The sequence below is a fragment of the Dasypus novemcinctus genome, chromosome 15 (genome assembly GCF_030445035.2).
Source record: "Dasypus novemcinctus isolate mDasNov1 chromosome 15, mDasNov1.1.hap2, whole genome shotgun sequence".
Lineage (NCBI taxonomy): Eukaryota > Metazoa > Chordata > Mammalia > Cingulata > Dasypodidae > Dasypus > Dasypus novemcinctus.
The window spans coordinates 23,396,128-23,415,283 of record NC_080687.1 but is presented as its reverse complement, the minus strand read 5'-3'; the positions used below and the strand labels follow the sequence as shown (position 1 = coordinate 23,415,283).

Here is a 19,156-nt window from a genome sequence, read left to right as displayed (position 1 = left end):
GGTGGATTCTATCAAACATTTTAGGAAAAATTAATACCAGTTCTACACAAATAACAGGAAGATACTCCCCAGCATTTTTTTTTTAAAAGGAGGCTAGTCATTATGTGATATCAAAGCAATAAAGAGGCATTACAAGAAAGGAAAACCACAGACAAATATCCCTCATTAATTCAGACACAAAAATGCTTAACAACATTTTAGCAAATTGAATCCAGTAATATACACAAAAGAGGATAATATATTATGTATTAGTCAGCCTTCAAAGGGGTGCTGATGCGAAATACCAGAAATTGGTTGGTTTTTATAAAGTGTATTTATTTGGTGTAGGAGCTTACAGCTACCAGGCCATAAAGCATAAGTTACTTCCCCCACCAAAGTCTATTTTCATGTGTTGGAGCAAGATGGCTGCCAACAGTTGTGAAGGTTCAGGCTTCCTGGGTTCCTCCCTTCCTGGGGCTTGCTACTCTTTCCTCTGTGTGCTTACTTCCTGGGACTGCAGCTTAAGGCTTCAGCATCAGACTCTAACATCAAAACTCCAACATTAAAAGCCCTCCACTCTATCTTTGCCACACCTTTTATCTGTGAGTCCCCACCCCCCAATACCCTACTGGCATAAGAGGTTTACGTGATTACTTAATCAAGGAAATGTATGAATCCAATATAATCTAATATGCTGAGAGGAAAAGATCAGTTTACAAACATAATCCAATATTTCTTTTTTTGAATTCATCAATAACATCAAACTGCTACACATTATGACTATGTGGGGTATATCTGAGAAGGCAAGATTGGCTCAACATTGGAAAATTGATTAACATAATTCACCATATTAGTGACTAAAAGAAAAAACAAAATGATTATCTTAAAAGATGTAAAAATTATGTTTGATAATTTTCTGAATTCATGCTTGATCTTACTTTTTTCTTTTTCTTCATTAAAAAAAAACTCTCTGCAAATCAGGATTAGAACAACCTCTCAACCTGAGGAGGGGCATCTATTAAAAAAAACCTACAGTTGGCAACATATGTAATGATTAAAGACTGAATATTTCTCCCTAAGATCAAGAACAAGGTAAGGATATCCCTTCTCACCATTTCTATTAACATTGTACTATAAGCACTAGCCACTGCAATAAAGCAAGAAAAAGAAAGAAAAGATATTTTAGTTTGCTAAGCTTCTGAAAGCAGATACGATGAAATGTGTTGGCTTTAACAATGGGAATTTATTAGCTTATGAACTTACAGTCTTTTTTTTTTTTTTTTAAAGATTTATTTATTTTATTTAATTTCCCCCTCTCCCCCGGTTGTCTGTTCTTGGTGTCGATTTGCTGCCTCTTGTTTCTTTGTCGGCTTCTGTTGTCGTCAGCCGCACGGGAAGTGTGTCTGTTGTCGTCAGCCGCACGGGAAGTGTGGGTGGCGCCATTCCTGGGCAGGCTGCTCTTTCTTTTCACGCTGGGCGGCTTTCCTCACAGGCGCACTCCTTGCGCATGGGGCTCCCCCACGCGGGGGACACCCTTGTGTGGCACGGCACTCCTTGCGTGCATCAGCACTGCACATGGGCCAGCTCCACATGGGTCAAGGAGGCCCGGGGTTTGAACTGCGGATCTCCCATATGGTAGACGGACGCCCTAACCACTGGGCCAAAGTCTGTTTCCCTGAACTTACAGTCTTGAGGCTGAAAGAAAGCATCATCAGGTGACGCCTTCTTTCCAAAGACTGGCTGCTGGCAATTCTGCCTCCTCTATCAAATGCCAAGGCATGTGGTGGTGTCTACTGGTTTCTCCCTTCTCTTTGGGGTTTCGGTCCTTTCAGCTTTCTGCTTCTGTGAATTTCTCTCTCCATATTCTTTCCATTTATAGAGAACTCCAGTAAGAAGATTAAGACCAACCCTAGTCCACACTTTTACTGAAGTAACCTCATCAAAAGGTCTTTCCTATAATAGATTTATACCCACAGGAAAGGATTAACTTTAAGAACATGATTTTCTGAGTTATATAGTTCTAAACCACCACAAAAGGCATACAGATTGTAAAGGAAGAAACAAAAGATTCTTTTTTTGAAGATGTCATGAATACTTACATAAATTATCTCAAGTAATCTCAGCAAAACCTACTAGAACTAATAAGTGAATTTAGTATGGTCAAAGGATACAATGTCAACATATAGAAATCAATTGCATCTTGATATACTAGTAATGAGCAACTGGAAATTAAAATTTAAAAATAACATTACAATAGTATCAAAAACATGATGTTTTGGGGGATGTGAAAATGCTCTATATAATGACTGTGGTGGTGGTTACATGATTATATACATTTGTTAAAACTTAAGACTCTAAAATCACTGGAGTAGTAACACGATCTGACTTCTAGTTAAGAAAGATGATTCTGCTGCTGTAGCGAAGTAGGGAAATGAATTTGCAGGGCTCTTGCAATCAGCCAGGCTATCTATGATGGCAGCTCCAAAGGGTGACCGTGGCTAGGTAAAAGGCTGTAAAATTCTGCATCTCTTTCCAGTATAGGTGTTGACGGGTGTGCGAGAGAAGTCGGCATGTCTTCAAGATTTTTGTCCTCAGCAACTAGATTGATGGAGCTGCCACTTACCATGAGGGAAAGATGGTGGGGAGTTGGGACCTGAAGTTGGTTTTGGTTGTTTCCACTCCACTGCATTCATGTCATCCAGATTGAGAAGGACCCGGAACCCCGGGGCCATGTGAGCCACTGCCTTGCGGTATCTGCAAGCACCGAAAGCATCCGGGAGACTGGGAGCAGGGCGTGTAATGCTGGGGGCGTGCATTACCGCTGGATGATATGACAAATATCATCCAGGCTGCTTTGGAAAGGTAGGTATATTACCATTTGAAGAAACTTCCACCTCGATGAACTGTAGTTCTTGGTCAGCGAGCACACCTGGGTATATGCTGCCAAAAACAAGACTGGAGCTGCTCCCACCCCTGATGCGGTGGGATCCGGCTACTGCAAAGCTCTGGGAAAGGGAAAACTCCCCAAACAGCCTGTCATCGTGGAGGCCAAAACCTTCAGCAGAAGAGCTGAGAAGATATGGCGGGGGGAGCCGTGTCTCAGACGCTTGAAGCTGTAGGGAGGGAGGTTCATTCAACACTGACACGCTTTTCCCTTGGGAGGTGATTGCGGACTCTTTGGCGGCCCTTTACGTCCCTTCCTGCGCAGCTACCGCTGGGCACAGTCAGCACCAGGAACCCATCCTAACCAGGTTCTGGGAGAAGGTGAGGCAGTTAGCAGACTTGAACCTTCATTTCATTTGTAACATGAGAATGACACCTCTTGGTAAAATTCTAGTTGAACACCTGCTTGCACTGTCTACAGGAGGAGGGAGAATGTGCCTTTATCAACCGTTCCACGGGATCAAAAGAGAAGACTCAGTTTCCCTAGGTCACATCTAGAGAGAGACAGAGTGATAGGGTCCAGGCAGAACTACAGGCTGTACGCCTAATGCCAAGGGTTTCCTCGTGCGTCCCTCATCCTGGGCCGAACTGTTCTAGTTATAAGCGGAATCTAGAATTCATAGTTGTTTTTTTTTCCTAGTAAAAATTGTAGCTAGTGGAGAAAACTGGGAAATCCTGAAGGCCAGAAACTGAGGCAGGTTTTCTAGGATTTATATCTTTTCCTACTTTAGCCAACCATGATAATGCCCAATGCTTGTGGGCAGATAAGACCCTCGGTGTATATTATAATTTGCTACAGTTTTTACAGTTCTGGAATTTTAGACTTTCGACCCAAAATAAAACTTGCAGTCTAAAACCGTGAAAAAAAAAAGTTGGGTTTTCGACATGTTCATTTTGAGATGATTAATGGCCTTCCAAGTAAAGGTGGATAGGCAAATGGATATAGAAGTCAGGAGTTCAGACGAGAGGTCGTGACAGGAGACCTAAATTTCCGCCCCAACAGAGAAAGGCGTGGTTCTGCTCGCGCCGCGCAACAAGAGTGCTCTAAGCGCTAACTTGTTTTCTGATACCCGATACCAAATCTGACAGCGTTCTACCGGCAACCTTTTGGCAAACTGGGCAGCGTTTTACCTCACTCATGGCCCCACGACCAAAAGAGGAACGATAAACACACATCCAGCCTCATATTAATAACCTTGCTTCTCTGTAACCTGCCTCGCAGCAAAAGACTAGGGTCGGCCAGAGCAGGCGTGGGGGCTTCCACACTTGCGCCTCCGCCCCCGGCCCTGTTTGCCTTCGCGCCTGTCAATCATCTGGGATCCGACGGTGATTGGTGGAGGGTCGGCCCGAGGGTGGGGAGAGCCCCGGGAGCCCGGACCCTCCGGAGCCTGGAGCCGGTTTCCTGGCGCGGCGGCACGGGGGCGACGCGGGGGTGGCCGCGAGCCGGGAAGCGGCGCCCAATGGTTGCGGCTCAACGCTTGGGTGGTTTAGCAACCCGCGTCAGCCTCGGGTTTCCGGCCTGCAGGCTAGGTAAGATCGATTTAGGCCTGGCCCGGGCGCGGGAGCCGGACCCTGACGGGAGCGAGGCGCCGCTCTCATGCCGGGGACGGTCGCTGGGGCTGCGGCCCGGACTGTGGGCACGTGCGGGGCCCTTGCGGCGCTGCTCGCGGCCGCGCTCGCGCTCTGCTGGCCGCCGCTGAACGCAGGTATACTCGGCCGCGGAACCGTTTCCCCCGGGCGGGAGGGAGGCGGAAGGCCCGCGCCCTCTTGACGCGCTTGAGGCGCTCGCCGTGGAGCTGCCGGCGTGCGAGGGCGGGGAGCGGGCGCGGGCCGGCGAGCAGGCGCGGCAGCCCCCCGAGGTGTGCAGCGCCCGGCCTGTGCGCGGCCGTGCGGGGGGCGGGCTGGGTGGGCGGCCGGGGCCAGCCGCCCACCTTCCGGGAGCGCTGCGGCCCCGGCGAGGCCGGGGAGGCGGCGCCTCGGCCTGTCACCGCGGGAGAGGCGGAGACGTCGTGCGTGAGTGGCACCCGAAGGGCGGAGGGAGGCGCCGCGAAGGGAGCGGGCGAGCGGGGAAGGGTCGCGGGTGCAGAGACCGGCGCGGGCCGGGAGGTGGATCTGCGGGGCGCGGGGCGCCGGGCCGGGTTGGGGTGGCGGTGAGCGGGAACTCGGGCGCCCTGCGGGGGGAGGGGAGGCGCTCGTGGCCGCCGCCGGCGTGGGGAGCGGGCCTGGGAGGGCGCGGGGCCGGCCTCCGGAGCCTTGCAGTCGGAGCGGCGGGCAGAGCCCGCGCGCGGGGCCGACCTCGGCGGTGGGCGCCGGGGTGCCGCGGGGCTCGGGGTCTCCTCGGCGCGGAGCTCTCACCTCACCGTGGATTAGCATGTGAATGGCGGCTCGACGCCCCCTTCTAAACTTTGTTTCCGCGGCGGGCGGAGCGGAGTGAGGGGCCGCTGCGTCCCGGCCCGCGTACCCCGAGTCTGGCTGGAGAAATGTGAAGCGCTGCGGGGAGCTGTTCTCACTCTCCCCAGCTGCCCGGCGAAGGGCCGGCGTCTTTTGTGGCCTTTCCTCGCGCCTACCTGGGCCGGGTATGATGATCACCCACACCCGGGGCTCCCTGTGGTCCGACCTGGAGACCAGAGCCCTGCTGGGCATCTGGGGCGAGGCGGACGTGCAGTCGGCGTTGGACGGGAACTTTCGGAACAGCCATGTGTACCGGGACGTGGCGTGCAGGCTGGCCGAGGTGGGCTTCACCCGGACCCCGGAGCAGTGCCGGATCCGCATCAAGGGTTTAAAGCGTCAGTACTACCAGGCGCGGAACGGGCTCCCCAAGGGCGGGCCTGTGCGCAAGGCCTGCAAGTTCTTCGACGAGATGGACCAGATTCTGGGCACCCGAGTCCCTGCGGGAGGCCTGGCGCTGCTCCGTGGAACCCCAGCTTCCAGGGACGTGGCCGGCCGGGACCCGGAGGCCGAGAAGGACTTGACCGGCGAGGGCTCCTCCTTCGCGGAGCAACGCGTCAAGGTGGAGTGTGCCCCCTTCGCCATCCCTGTGCCGCCCAGCGACGGTGAGTGCAGTGTGTGTGTGTCCCCTCCGGGAGGGTTAACGCAAATGACCCCAGTGACCCGGAGTGTTAACCTGGCGCCCCTGAGGACCCGCATCCCTGGCTTTGGCTTCTGGACTGTAGTGGACTCTAAGATGCCGTTTTAAATGGAACAAACGATGGAGGAAGAATTTAGGCATAAACTGAACACGTGGATTTTAATTGTTTGGGGCTTTATACCTCCTACTGTGTTTTTTCCTCTTTTACCCCACGAATATCAGTATAATATTTTTGTAAAGCTAAATAGCATGTGTGTTGTATTACCTCATTTCTTGCTAAGGTGGGCACACTCCTGTTATCCGCCTTCGTATAGTAAATAAAAGCTCTGACTATGAAAATAAGTGACTTAGCCAAAATTCCACAGCCAGTAAATGGCTGAAATGGTAAAATGCAATCTAATGGACTGTAAAGGAGAAACGTTTTGCTTTGGTAGTTATTAGAAAGGTTTACCGTGTTGGGCTTGGTCAGAGAACAATCATTAGGGAGTTCTTTTTGTTGTTGTTTTTTCTGGCACACTTGTTCCAGACACATTGAAAGGCTTGCTACAAACTGCTTGGGTGATGTGTCTCTGCTAGTAATCACACTAGCAACAGAAGGGCTTCCGACCACTGCTTTATTTTAGAGGTTTTTTTGGGGGGAAGTGAGGGTAGCCCCATGTCTTAAACTCACGCACTTACCATTGGTTAGAACGATTTTTCTTTGTTTGAAGCTTCAGTATAAAGCCGATTTCCTAAACTTTTACTGAAAAAATAGGTAGTGTCTACCTAGATCACTGATTTTAGGGGATGCTGAAGGGTACCTCAGTTAACTTAAGGATTGCTGTGACCTGCTCTAAATAAGTTATAAGTTCACGTTAAAGTACTTTTGGCCTAGAGAAACATTGGTAAGATCACAGAAAGCTGCAAATTGGCAAGTAATTCTAGAAAACAGCCCAGACTAAGAAATCCATTTAATTCTCTAGTCATCCTCAGCCAGACTTCTTTAAAACAAACAAAAACCAGACAAACTTGACCTGTTCTTCCAGACTCAGAATTGTCATAAAGACGGAGTTACTTAAGGCCTTTTTATCCTTCAGAACTTTGATGTTTATGTTTAAGTACTTTTGTGGACAAGTCAAAATGATGTATGTCAGTAAGCCAGCTGAAACTCTTGATTTACTGTTAGGTGTAAGGGAATTTAATTGACCTTTCTTTGACCCTTTCCCTAAGAGAAGGTATTTTTCTCAGGTGACTGGGACAGAATGATGGTGGGCAGTTCAGATTTTACTTTGCATTCGTACAATTCCCATTAAAAAAGTGAAAATGCGCTATTTCTTGATAGTGATTTTTTTTTCCTTGCAAATCTTTCCAGAGGGCAATTGTAAAGGACTTGCCTTTTCTTTTGGTTGTGAGGTGAATATTTGGTTAAAGAAAACTTGTTTCTTTTGCCTTCAAATGTTGGTCTTTTTGCTAAAATGGTACGCTGGCTTGACTTGTCCATTACTACCTGTGGTATCTTCACAGTATGTGTCTCTGGGCCTCAGTCTCTTTATAAGGATAAACTAGCTATTAATGAGAAGTGTGAACTAAGATACCTTTAATTTACCACACATTTATTGTGTGTCTTATTTTGTACACGGTACTGCTAGAGGTGATTGATGGTGGGGTGTCCGATCTTGGAAAACACATAGCCCCTGTCCTTAAGCTACAGTGTGGGAGAGGTTTGCCACATTCCATGTAGGCAAAATATTATATGGTAGTGCTTATCCACCAATTAAGATATGAAAACTCCATTTTTATGTCCATTTCAATCCCTATCACATATATTTTTGTGAGTTTAAAAGGTTTCAGAACCCCAGAGGTAATAATAGTTGCTTTACTTTTAGTTTCTATTAATTTTGTAAATACGTAACAAAAAACTACAATCAATTTAGTTATGCTTTTAAAATAATCTAAAAATTGACCCGTGTTTGAAAGATAGTTTTTCATATGCAGATCTTCAAATAGTTTACAGAGGATTCTTGTCCTCAAGGATTCATAGACTCATTCCTTGTAATAACATCACAGCCCATAAACTGACAATACTGATAAAGTCTAATCAAAATGCTATGACATGATAGTGGAGGAAGAGATAAATTTTGCATTGGTGGGCTCTTCAAGTTGCAATGAAGGTGACAGCATTTGTGCACTTTTGGCTCAGATACCACAGTTCTATTTGAGATAAAGTAAAAGATTTATTTTTTCTGTCTTTCTGGCTACCGTAGAGATTATGAGTTTTCAGACAATCAGTGCATTTATTTTGGGATTATCGTAAATCGGACTTAATTTTTTTAAATGTTTTTTAAAAACTTAACTGCTGTAGAGCTCTATCTGCCATATAGAATAGTTCAAATGTTGCATGGTATATTTGTTGTCTTCTGTTATCTTACCTTTCTAATAAAGTTTATCTTGAAGTGGAGGAAAAATGACTAATGTGTACTTGTCATTATTTGAGTGACAACAAAAATCATTATTTGCTTTAAAAATTGTAGGCTTTAAGCATATCGGTGCTCAGACCAGCACACCTCCTCTTTCTCAACCAAAAAGATCAAAACACCATACCAGTATACCTCTGGACAAGATGATGGGAAAACTTATACAGCAAAGTGTGGAAGCAGAGCAGAAATTTTTCAGATATGAAGAGCAGAGGCTTAAAATAGAAGACAAGCACCGGGAAGCAGAGCGCACGCGAGAACTCCAGATGTTGCAGATGTTGGGACAAGTGTTAGCTGGGATTTCCTCCGCTGTCTCGCACAGGGTGCAGTCCAGACCGCCAAGCCCACCGCAGCGAACGCACCAGTGGGCGTGTGGAGACGATGTTAGTTATAATGCTATGGCAGCAGCTCTTTCTCCTGCCCTAGGTATTACATTTTGACACGTGGATATAGCTTAGTTTTGTATCTTTTAGTAATATCGGGCTTTTTCTGCTATGAGGCAAAGTATAAATGGATAGTTAAATTATTGGTTTATATACTTGCCCTTTTTGATAGCAAAAGTAAATATTTCATACCCTGTCTATAATGCTATTTTTTTTTTTAAGGCTTAAAATCTGAGATTTAAAGTATAAATGAAATATTTATAAGATACAATTTCAAGTAATTGGGGAAGAAGACTTCTATAAAATGTATTACAGGCTGGACTGATTGAATTTCTTAAAGTGGGGAATTAGGTTTATCAAGGATTACCATTTAAGAATACTTTTCATCGGTTGTGTTAGATTGGTATGAAATGTTCATTTTAAATAGCCATAAATTGAGGTCTACCTGAATTGTTTTTCTCTGATCTCATTTTATAAGTCAAATTTATGTTTTATTGTTTGACCTTAAATATGATTTAATTTGAAACACTGATGTATTTAAAGCTTAATGGTCTACACCAGTGGTTCTCAACCAAGGAATATTTGGCAATGTCTAGAGATATTTCTGATTGTCACAGCTGGGGGTGTGGGGCTGTGCTACTGGCATCTTTTGGGTAGCAGCCAGGGATGCCGTTAAACATCCTTCGATGCAAAGAGCGGCCCCCTACAACAAAGAAGAAACTGATCTATGCCCATAAATATCTTAGTAGGGTCAGTTGTTTTATTTGAGAACCATACTTTAACCTGTCTGGAAGGATTTTTATGTCGTGGTTTATAATAGTTCTGTTTTGACACTTCATGATACTCATGTGTCTGCCCCTTATTTTTCTTCCTTAGTGATCAGGTATCATCACAGTAAAGGCTTCCTAGTCATGTTTTACACCTTGTATAGAAATTCAGTGGGGAAAATAGTAGGTTAATTTTTCTTACTTGTGAGCTTTGCAAACATTGTCCTACCTTAAAGAAAGACGTGTTTGTGATAACTCTGGAAAATAGATTTTTACAAGTCTTGTATGCTTGTCTAAAGAACACTTTTATTTGGCAGAGTTTTTGCTAATATGATTAATTTTGGGGGGTTGTAGAAGCTTTAATAAAGTACCTACTTCTGTCACTTAATGCAAGGTCCACAATTCCTTCTTGAATTCCATTTTAAGGCCAAGAGCCTAAATTACTGCATATAGAGAAAAAAGAAATACCAAGTGGTAATTTCATAGATTTATTCACACTTCTTGATCTTTTTAAATGCTTATTTTTAGACATAAAGATCAGGGAAAAATTAAACTTACAGATGATGTGCCTATTGGGACATAGATATTTCAGAGTATTTTATATATCATTTAGTGACAAAAATAATTTTCATTGCCCTCAGACTGTCTTTTCTTGATAAATGTTTAAGTTCTTAAATATTTTGAAAGACTGATTTGACATCCATTCACTTGTAATAGTGATTATAATTAATTCTTAAATAAGATGACAAAATATCTCAATAGCCACTTTCTGGAAGAGTTATTGAAATGCTAGTTTGGAAACAGTAGAACTCTCTGAAACCAGGCATATCTAGCATCAATACCTATAACTATAACATGAAGTCACTGTGGTCTTAGGGATATTTTATATGTGGTTAAATACTTAGTATTAAGTGATGGTATATAATAAACCCAGAACATTATAAGGAACCCATAACATCCCTTGAATGACTGGTAAGTTTGAGTTCTAATTTTACAGTTCCTAGCATTTAAAAAGCAACTGTCTTACTTTTTCTGGGGACTTTGAACGAGTGAATATTCTATGATATTCTTGTTTTTTCCTATTGATCAGTCATACTGTTGTTATGCTAGATATGTTAAGGTTTGAAACAAATACATGTTAAACATTTTCATAACTGCATAGATTCTTCTTCAGCATTGAGTGATGTGGTAGTTAAATCTAATTATAGCAACTCTTAATTTCTTTCATGTAACTTGTTAAAGGTAGTTCAGGGGAAAAAGGATTTTACAATTATGCTGTTGAAAAAATAGTGGTGTCTGGTGGCTTTAAATGTGTATAGTGAAAAAGAAAAGCTGTAATTTTGGGATTTGGGGTGCAGGATGAGGATACTAGAAGATGAATGAATTGAGGAGGAAAAGAAAGATTTAGAGCAGGGTTTTTTTTGTTAACCCAGTGTTGCACTGCCCTGCCTCTGTGGCATACCTCCAAATTAAAGGGTGGGAGGTAGTACTGTGGATGAAAGTGGTTTCCTTATTTCATTGGGAGAAGAATGCCAGTGAAAATGAAAGACTTATAGAGTTGAGGGATTAGCCAGCTGTATTTATTGTTGCGCAAGCCTATTCCTGCTTTTTCTTGGCCAAGGATTTATAAAATGATTCTACTTTCTGTTTTAATCATGTGTTGGTTTGGCGGTGAAAAGGTGTTTGGTTTGACAGTAATTAATATTATATTTTCATTTTGGGGTTCTAGGCATGTGATCTATCAGCTAAGCCATTTATATTTATTCATTAAAGAAAATTATGATATTGTTGAATTAAAAAGTAAATTTTGAAGTTTATTAAAGACAAAACTTTTACCATACAGAGCTGTGTCCGCTCTTAGTCTTTAATTGAGCTCTTGATACATCTCTAATTTTCTCAGCTGCTGAGATAATTGGAATGTTAATATTGGTTGCCTTGTTTGAGAAAATATGGTGTATATATGCAAAGAATATATATATTTTGTTCATACACTGGACTCTATAGAGCTCACGGCTGAATTGTTTTAAATATTAAGGCAAAATACAGCAATGCAAAAACTTTTTAAGGAAAGATCAAGTAAATGTAGCTATTTAGAGACAATTTTAAATGATCAAATTATTTTAAAATGCCACTTTGAACCCAATTTAAGATCTCTTTATGTTCTATATTGAGAATGCTATTTTTTGGCTGTCTAATTAGTATCCACATGAGTTTTAGAAATACAACTGGAAAAATTAAATTGGAAATAATGAATCTGTCAAAATTTTGAATGTGACAGTGGAAGGTAATAAATAGGAACTTGGTTTTCCAATTTGAGAGCATAGATGAGATCTAATAAAATTAAAGGAAGATTGAAATATCAATATATGTAGTTTATCAAGGAATATTGTGGCTTTTTTTTTTTTTAGGTCACTAAGCTTGCTGAAAGATTAAGTTGTCTTCCAAAGTGTCTGATGCATTAAAAAAATAAATGATATACACAGTATGCTTTAGTGTTATGTTCTAACTTCTGCATATCATGTCTTAGAGAAATAAAGTCATGAAACCACTGGATAAAAATCTGTAGCATTCATATAAGTCGATTTTGGGAAGTGTTTTGGTTAAAGCAGTATTTTAAGTCCCTATTCTTTATGTATATTTCTAGATATTTACCTTTCTGAATGAACTTCATTTTTCTGTTTTTCAGTTTTAGAAAGAGCATTTTCACTACATAAAGCACATTCTGTAAAAGATATGGAAAATACTTTTCAGTTGGTGAGAAATATCATACCTCCTCTAACTACCAAAAAGCACAAAGGACAAGATGGAAGAATAGGCGTAGTTGGAGGCTGTCAAGAGTAAGTTACAAATGTGAAATGTTTGTGAGTATTTAAAAGAAGTGTTAAAAGAAGTCTGTCTGTCTGTCTGTCCATTCTTCTACGCATGTACACCCAGTATTTTTTAGTGATTGATGTTTTGATTAAACATGAAAAACCCTTAAACCTTGATTGAGTTGTTCACCAGCATGTGTCAGTATTAAGGTTTTGCCTTTGGTGAGGTGTTGAAACAGTTTTTTCCTGTTTTATACTTTTTTGTAAGTATCAGACTTCATACTATAAGCATGTGCTACTTTTATTATCAGTATAAATATAATATGTGTCTGCTTCATCCACTATATCAATTTAAAGGTAGTTTCTTAAGCCATCAACGAAATTTGGTAGATTTCATTTGTCAGATTTCTTCAGGGTCTGCTTAATTTTTTTGTTTTACATATTTTGCTACTATGTTATTCGACATGTAAAGATTTATAATTTACCCTTCTTTATAAATGATACTGTGTTTACTTAAATTCTTTGAGTACTGCTTCTGTTTCTCCTTACTTTCTGCTTGCATTTATGTGATTTCTTTTTGCCTATCCCTTTATTTTCAACAGTTTAGCAGCCAAGGCTACTATGGCAAATATTGCATACTGGTTGGCTTGAAACAGAAATTTATTATCTCATGGTTTTGGAGGCTCAAAGTCCCAAGATCAAGCATGAGGTCCTGTCTTCTCCTCAAAGTCTGTAGTGTTCTAGTGATGACAGGCCTCGACCACATGGCCATCTCACTCTCTTGTGTTTGCTCTTCTAGTTTATGCTGACTTCTGGCTTCTCTGATTGAATCAGAATTTCCTTTCTTAATAAGCCTTTGGTTATACATTAAAGCCCACCCTGATTCCGTTTGACCACACCTTAGCTAATAACAGTATATTCAGAGGGTCCTGTTACAAATGGGATCACACTCACAGGAACTTGGATTGAGATAAAGAACACGTGTTTTATGGGAGGTCCGCGGGTCAAACCCCGGACCTCCTTGACCCGTGTGGAGCTGGCCCATGTGCAGTGCTGATGCGCGCAAGGAGTACTGTGCCACGCAGGGGACCCCTGCGTAGGGGAGCCCCATGCGCAAGGAGTGCGCCCGGTAAGGAGAGCCGCCCAGCACGAAAGAAAGTGCAGCCTGCCTAAGAATGGCGCCACCCATACGGAGAGCTGACACAACAAGATGACGCAGCAAAAAAGAAACAGATTCCCCTGCTGTTGACAACAACAGAAAGGGACAAAGAAGAAGATACAGCAAATAGACACAGAGAACAGACAACTGGGGTGGGGGAAGTGGGGGAAAGGGGAGAGAAATCAATCAATCTTAAAAAAAAAATAAAAGAAAAAAGAACACGTATTTCCTGGGGTACATGATTCAATCTACAACAGTATATTTATTATAAATAATGTATAGTTAGATTTTTTTCTTAGCCCATTCTGAAGAGTTTGTTCTCTTCAACAGGAAAAGTGAACCTATTCGTGTTTAAAATCTACTTACCTTTAGTCTTTCTAAGATTATTAAAGTTTTCTCTTTATTTTATGTTGTTTCTATTTTTCCTTCCTTTATTTTTGCTAAAGTTTTCCTTTAATTAGTAATTCTTTTATCCTTTTGAATTCAGCTAGTAGATACCCTTTTCACTCTTATAGGTAGGGAGAGAGTGTTACTGTTTGCCCACTTCTCCCTCCTCCATAAAGGTGAAACTTTTAGATGACTTTTAGTCCCATCTTGCTTCCTCTTTGGTGTCAGTCTTTCTTAGTTACCAGTTTAGACTAAGAATTCCTGTCTTTACTCTATGAAATTTAACTTTCAATGTTTCAAGATATATTGTTATTTATTTTCCTACTCCTTTATGGTTTGTAATTTGGATAGGAATACTTTGAATTCTATGGGAGTATTTTCTTTGGGCAGAATCTGTGGTTGATTTTTTCTTTGAGTCACTGCAGACCCACTGATACCTTTTACTAAGCAGGTAAATTATATGTTGGTAAAGTATGAGATTCTTGGGGAGCAGTCATTTTCTGTTGGTAGTCTATAGATTACCACCTGTCTTTAAGCACCCATTGTTGTGCCTTTAAAATCTGATACATGTCCAGTTCACCTTCATTCTTCTTGCTTGGAAGTTTGTAAAATTTTCCTTTTCTTTAAAATTTAGCAGTTTCTCCAGGATGCATCTGATTGTTTTTTTCCATTAATCTTCCTTGAGACTTCATGAGCCCTTTTGGTCTGTAGACATAAGTCTTTTTGGATATGGGAAATCTGCCTCTGTTATTGGTTAGTCACTACTTATCCATTCTTTTTTTTTTTTTTTTAAGATTTATTTTTATTTATTTCTCCCCCATTCCCCCTGTTCCCCCTGTTTTCTGCTCTGTGTCCATTTGCTGTGTGTTCTTCTGTGTCTGCTTGTATTCTCGTTAGGCAGCTCCAGGAACTGATCCTGGGACCTTCTGGAGTGGGAGAAAGGCAATTACTCTCTTGCACCACCTCAGCTCCCTATCCATTCTTTTTTCTCCTACTGCAGGTTGGACTCTTGGATCTGACCTCCAAGTCTCTGACATTTCCCTTCATGACTTCTGTGTCCTTATTTTTTGCTGTCTGTTTAAACATTTTACTACTTAAAAGCCCTGTTTTTTAGTTCCAGAAACTCCTTTTATTCCTGCATTGAATCACTTTGAAATCTCTTAGACCTAAGGTTTTTCTTTAACTCTGCTGTCGGTTCCTCAGTCCTGCCTATTTAGGTATTCAGCTTAGTTCTCCTCCTCATATTTCTTAAGTGTGTGGTTGTTTTTGCTTTGCTTGGTCCTGGTTTTGTCAGCTTTAGCTATTAAGGTCTCTCCAGTATGAGTGTACTCTTGGGTGGTGGAAGCAAAAGTTGCCACTTTTGTGGGTTAGCTGCAACACCCTTGCTTCGCAGACCACTGACACTTGGGCACACAGGGAGGCTGCTTCCCTGGAGACAGGAGAAGCCCTTGCCTGGAGGAGGTCGACTCCCATTGGTTCCTCAGTTCCCATCTTTTTTCTGCAGTTCCTGGACTATGTTCAGGTGTAACCTTTGGGGTGAGTTGAGAGGGAGTCAGTAATATGGTTCCTCAAACTTCCTCCTTCTCTTGCCTTACATTTTGGGAAGATTACATTGGAAGACTTGGCCATCAGGTTTGCTTTTGAGATAAGGTAGGTAATGTAATGTTCTGGGGTATAAGTATCTAACTTAAGATAATGTCAGTTTTAGTAACAAATGTTAAATATAGAAATACTTTTATTCTGATTATAAAAATAATATCTGCTTATTTTAAAAATTCAAATATAGAAATGTGTAAAAGTTTCACAAAAGCCTTCATCCTTATAAATTACTGTCATGTTAGCCTTCTAGACTTTTCTGTGCGTGTTAGTATTTTTTAACAAAAATGTGACCATATTTTACATGCTGTTCAGTAATCTGATGTTATCACTTAGTTCTATGTCATGGATGTCTTTCTGTATTGGTTCATACAGATCTATTCTTTAAGTGCATACATGGTATTTATTGTAAGATGGGTCAAAATTTAATTATGCATTGCCTATGAATAGACAATAGATTATTTGTATTGTTTTGTTTCTATTAACAATACAGCTATGGATGTCCGTGTAAATATATATTCTCATGCACTTATCTAGTTATTTCTGAGGGATTAATTCTTAAAAGAATGTTTACTGGTTCATAAGGCATACACGTTTAAATTGCATATACATTTTGTAGGTGTATATATTATACGTATAAATGTATATGTATAACGTTGCCAAGTTACACTCTCCCCCAAATTGCTGTAGTGTAGACTGCTGCCAGTGATGTTCAAGAGCATCCATTCCCCTTGTATCCCTTAGGTATCGCAAACTATAGGTATCATCAACCTTTGCTAGTATAGTAAGCAAACTATTTTTCATTGTTTCAATGCATTTCTTTTTTTTTTTAAGATTTAGTTTTTATTTATTTCTCTCCCGTTCCCCACCCCCCCACACACACACAATTGTCTGCTTTCTGTGTCCATTCGCTGCATGTTCTTCTGTGACCACTTATATCCTTAGCAGCAGTGTTTTTGTTGTGTCATCTTGCTGCGTCAGCTCTCCGTGTGTGCAGCGCCATTCCTGGGCAGGCTGCATTTTTTTGTGCTGGGTGGCTCTCCTTGAGGGGTGCACTTGTTGCGCATGGGGCTCCCCTAGCGGAGGACACCCCTGTGTGGCAGGGCACTCCTTGCACGCATCAGCACTGCACATGGGCCAGCTGCACACGGGTCAGGAGACCCTGGGTTTGAACCTTGGACCTCCCGTGTGGTAGGCAGGCACCCTATCCATTGGGCCACATCGGCTTCTCCCTCTTGCTCTTAAGGCTGTGTGGGCCCAGCTTCTTTCCAGTCTTAGCTGCAGACTGGCATGGGCTTGTCTCTCACGACTTCCTAATAGTTTCCTAATAGTGAAACTGATAGTTTTCACTCTCTTCCCAAGGTCAGCAGTTAAGTTATCAGGCAAATGGCCCATTTCTCCCCTGGGCTTTGGCTTTTTGAGCCTTCTCCTTTCTGTCACATGGCAGGATCAAAAATGACAAACCTCTCTGCTCTGTGTGTCTCCTTGAGTTATTGTCAGTTTATATTAGATACAACAAGGGGGCAGGGACTCAACCTGAGTCCTGCCTTACTGACCTAGTCAAATCAAATTAAAAAAAAGCTTCAATCTTGGGAGCGGATGTGTGGCTCAAGCAGTTGAGCCTGCCTTCCATATGGGAGGTCTGAGGTTTGGTTCCTGGTGTCTCCTGAAAAACAAAAAAACAAAAAACCCAAAAAAACAAACAACAAGCAAAACGAAAAAATGACCAACTCAGGGAGGCTGATGTGGCGCAGTGGTTGAGCACCAGCTTCCCACTTACAAGGTCCTGGGTTTTGTTGTTTTTTTAAAATAAATTCTAATCTTAACAGGTTTTTTAATCAAAGCCATCTCAGCTGAATTTAATGCAACCAAAGGGTGTCACACCCAGAGGAATAGATTGGTTTACAAACACAGTCTTTCTCTTTTTGGGATTCACAAAATAATCTCTAACTGCCACAGCTAATAAAACACTTTACTGCTTGGGATTAATATAAAGTTACAATCTGAATGCTGGGTTCACAGATTTTCCTTGCTTTACTTGAAGTGACTTTAAAAATAAAGTTGCAGGAATTCTGGAACGGTATGATGGAAACTAGGGGGGTATATGCAGCTTCTTATTGCTGTAGAGGCTTACAAAATGACTATTTGCTCACTGTTATGTTCCGAAAATTGGATCCTCTCTCCTCTGGAACAGTGTCTGTGCCTCTGATTTCTCTGAGCACATGTTGTTTTTCCTGGCAGGAGTCTTCAGTAAATTCTTACTATCTTCTCGACCTTTTAGTTTGAACATGCACATTTATAAAGAGACAACAGTTACATGAAGCCAGGGTTTGACTGTTAAAGGTTTTATATAAAAGATTTACTATATTGTCTGATTCATGTTTATTGAACGTTTATTGAGCATCTACTAGGTGTCGGTGCTGTGTGCTTCACATCTGTGTTATTTATTGATAAACCTGGAGTACTTGCCTCATTGTCAGAAGTTTTTTGACTCTAAACATTTTACTTTTAGGTACACTGGAGCCCCATATTTTGCAGCAATCTCAGCTCTCAAAGTGGTATGTTTGCTTCTTTAATGGAATTTTCCTATTGAAGGATTGAATTATTTGAATATGATTTAAGCAAATGTTTTCTTGTGGAAATCTAAATAACATCTTGGGGTAATCGTAGGTAATAGGAAACAACTTTAAACTTATCCTGACTTCTTGCCCAGCAACAAAATAGCTTGAATTAAAAAAAAAAAAATTTAACTAGAATTTCATTAGTATGTACTTAACAGAAATTATCCTCGGATGCCTTTTCAGTCCTGACTTAAGCAGTTGAAGTCTATTAGACTAGGTCATTTCCCATGCATTTTGATCAGGTCCTAATTGCCCTGGTATAACAGTTAATGAGAAGTAGGATGGAATCCTTAGGTTTAGTGCTTCCTGTGAGCCTTGTAGATGATGACTAATTAGAAGGAAAAATGTAACCTTTTAAGACTGAGCTCATCTGGATTGATGCTGGATGACTTTGACTCTGCCTTTTAGGTGGCTACAAAAATCTGGCTAGCTTTCTAGGCATTGCTTTTACATTACTTAGGCTTTTCCTAAACCGTATACCTTAACTACTATAGTATATTTTTTTTCATTTGAATCTATTGCTGAGAAATTCAGATGGTTATATGTCATGTTTCTTATTCATAAGAGGCTTGTACCTGAAAAACCAGTTTTGGTGTTTCTGTGAGTTCCTGCTTTTAAGTCTGCTTCTTATGCCCTATTTCTCAGGGTGCAGATTTGTCCCATGTGTTCTGTACCAAGGAGGCCGCACCTGTGATTAAGTCATACAGCCCGGAGCTCATTGTTCACCCTGTACTGTGAGTGCCTTCTGTGGGGTTTTCTTTATTGCAGCAACTCTTGTGTCACTTAGCATTTTTAAACTAACAAGGAAGCATTTATCAATATCTGCTATGTTTTAGTTTCTTACCTGTTAAAAAAATACCATACAATGGGGATGGTTTAACAACAGGAATTTCAGAGGCTAGCAGCCTTGCTTCCTTCTTGGGTGGGTATCTTCTGACTAGCAGGTACTCTTTGGGTATTCCTTGGCTTT

General features: G+C 41.7%; 1 protein-coding gene across 2 annotated transcripts in view; it reads left to right on the top strand.

The window, feature by feature from the left end:
* Positions 1 to 5,179: 5,179 nt before the first annotated feature.
* The window catches only part of NAXD (NAD(P)HX dehydratase), a 47,657-nt gene continuing 33,680 nt past the window's right edge, over positions 5,180 to 19,156 (top strand). Inside the window, exons 1-5 of one of the 2 annotated variants that reach the window (XM_004447018.5) lie at positions 5,330 to 5,975; positions 8,521 to 8,889; positions 12,300 to 12,450; positions 18,078 to 18,123; positions 18,832 to 18,920. In XM_004447018.5, coding sequence (XP_004447075.1) covers positions 5,501 to 5,975; positions 8,521 to 8,889; positions 12,300 to 12,450; positions 18,078 to 18,123; positions 18,832 to 18,920 — 1,130 coding nt within the window. In that variant the 5' untranslated portion in view covers positions 5,330 to 5,500. Of the gene's footprint in view, positions 5,976 to 8,520; positions 8,890 to 12,299; positions 12,451 to 18,077; positions 18,124 to 18,831; positions 18,921 to 19,156 lie in introns of both variants that reach the window. The other variant, XM_023586980.3, reaches the window with a different exon arrangement.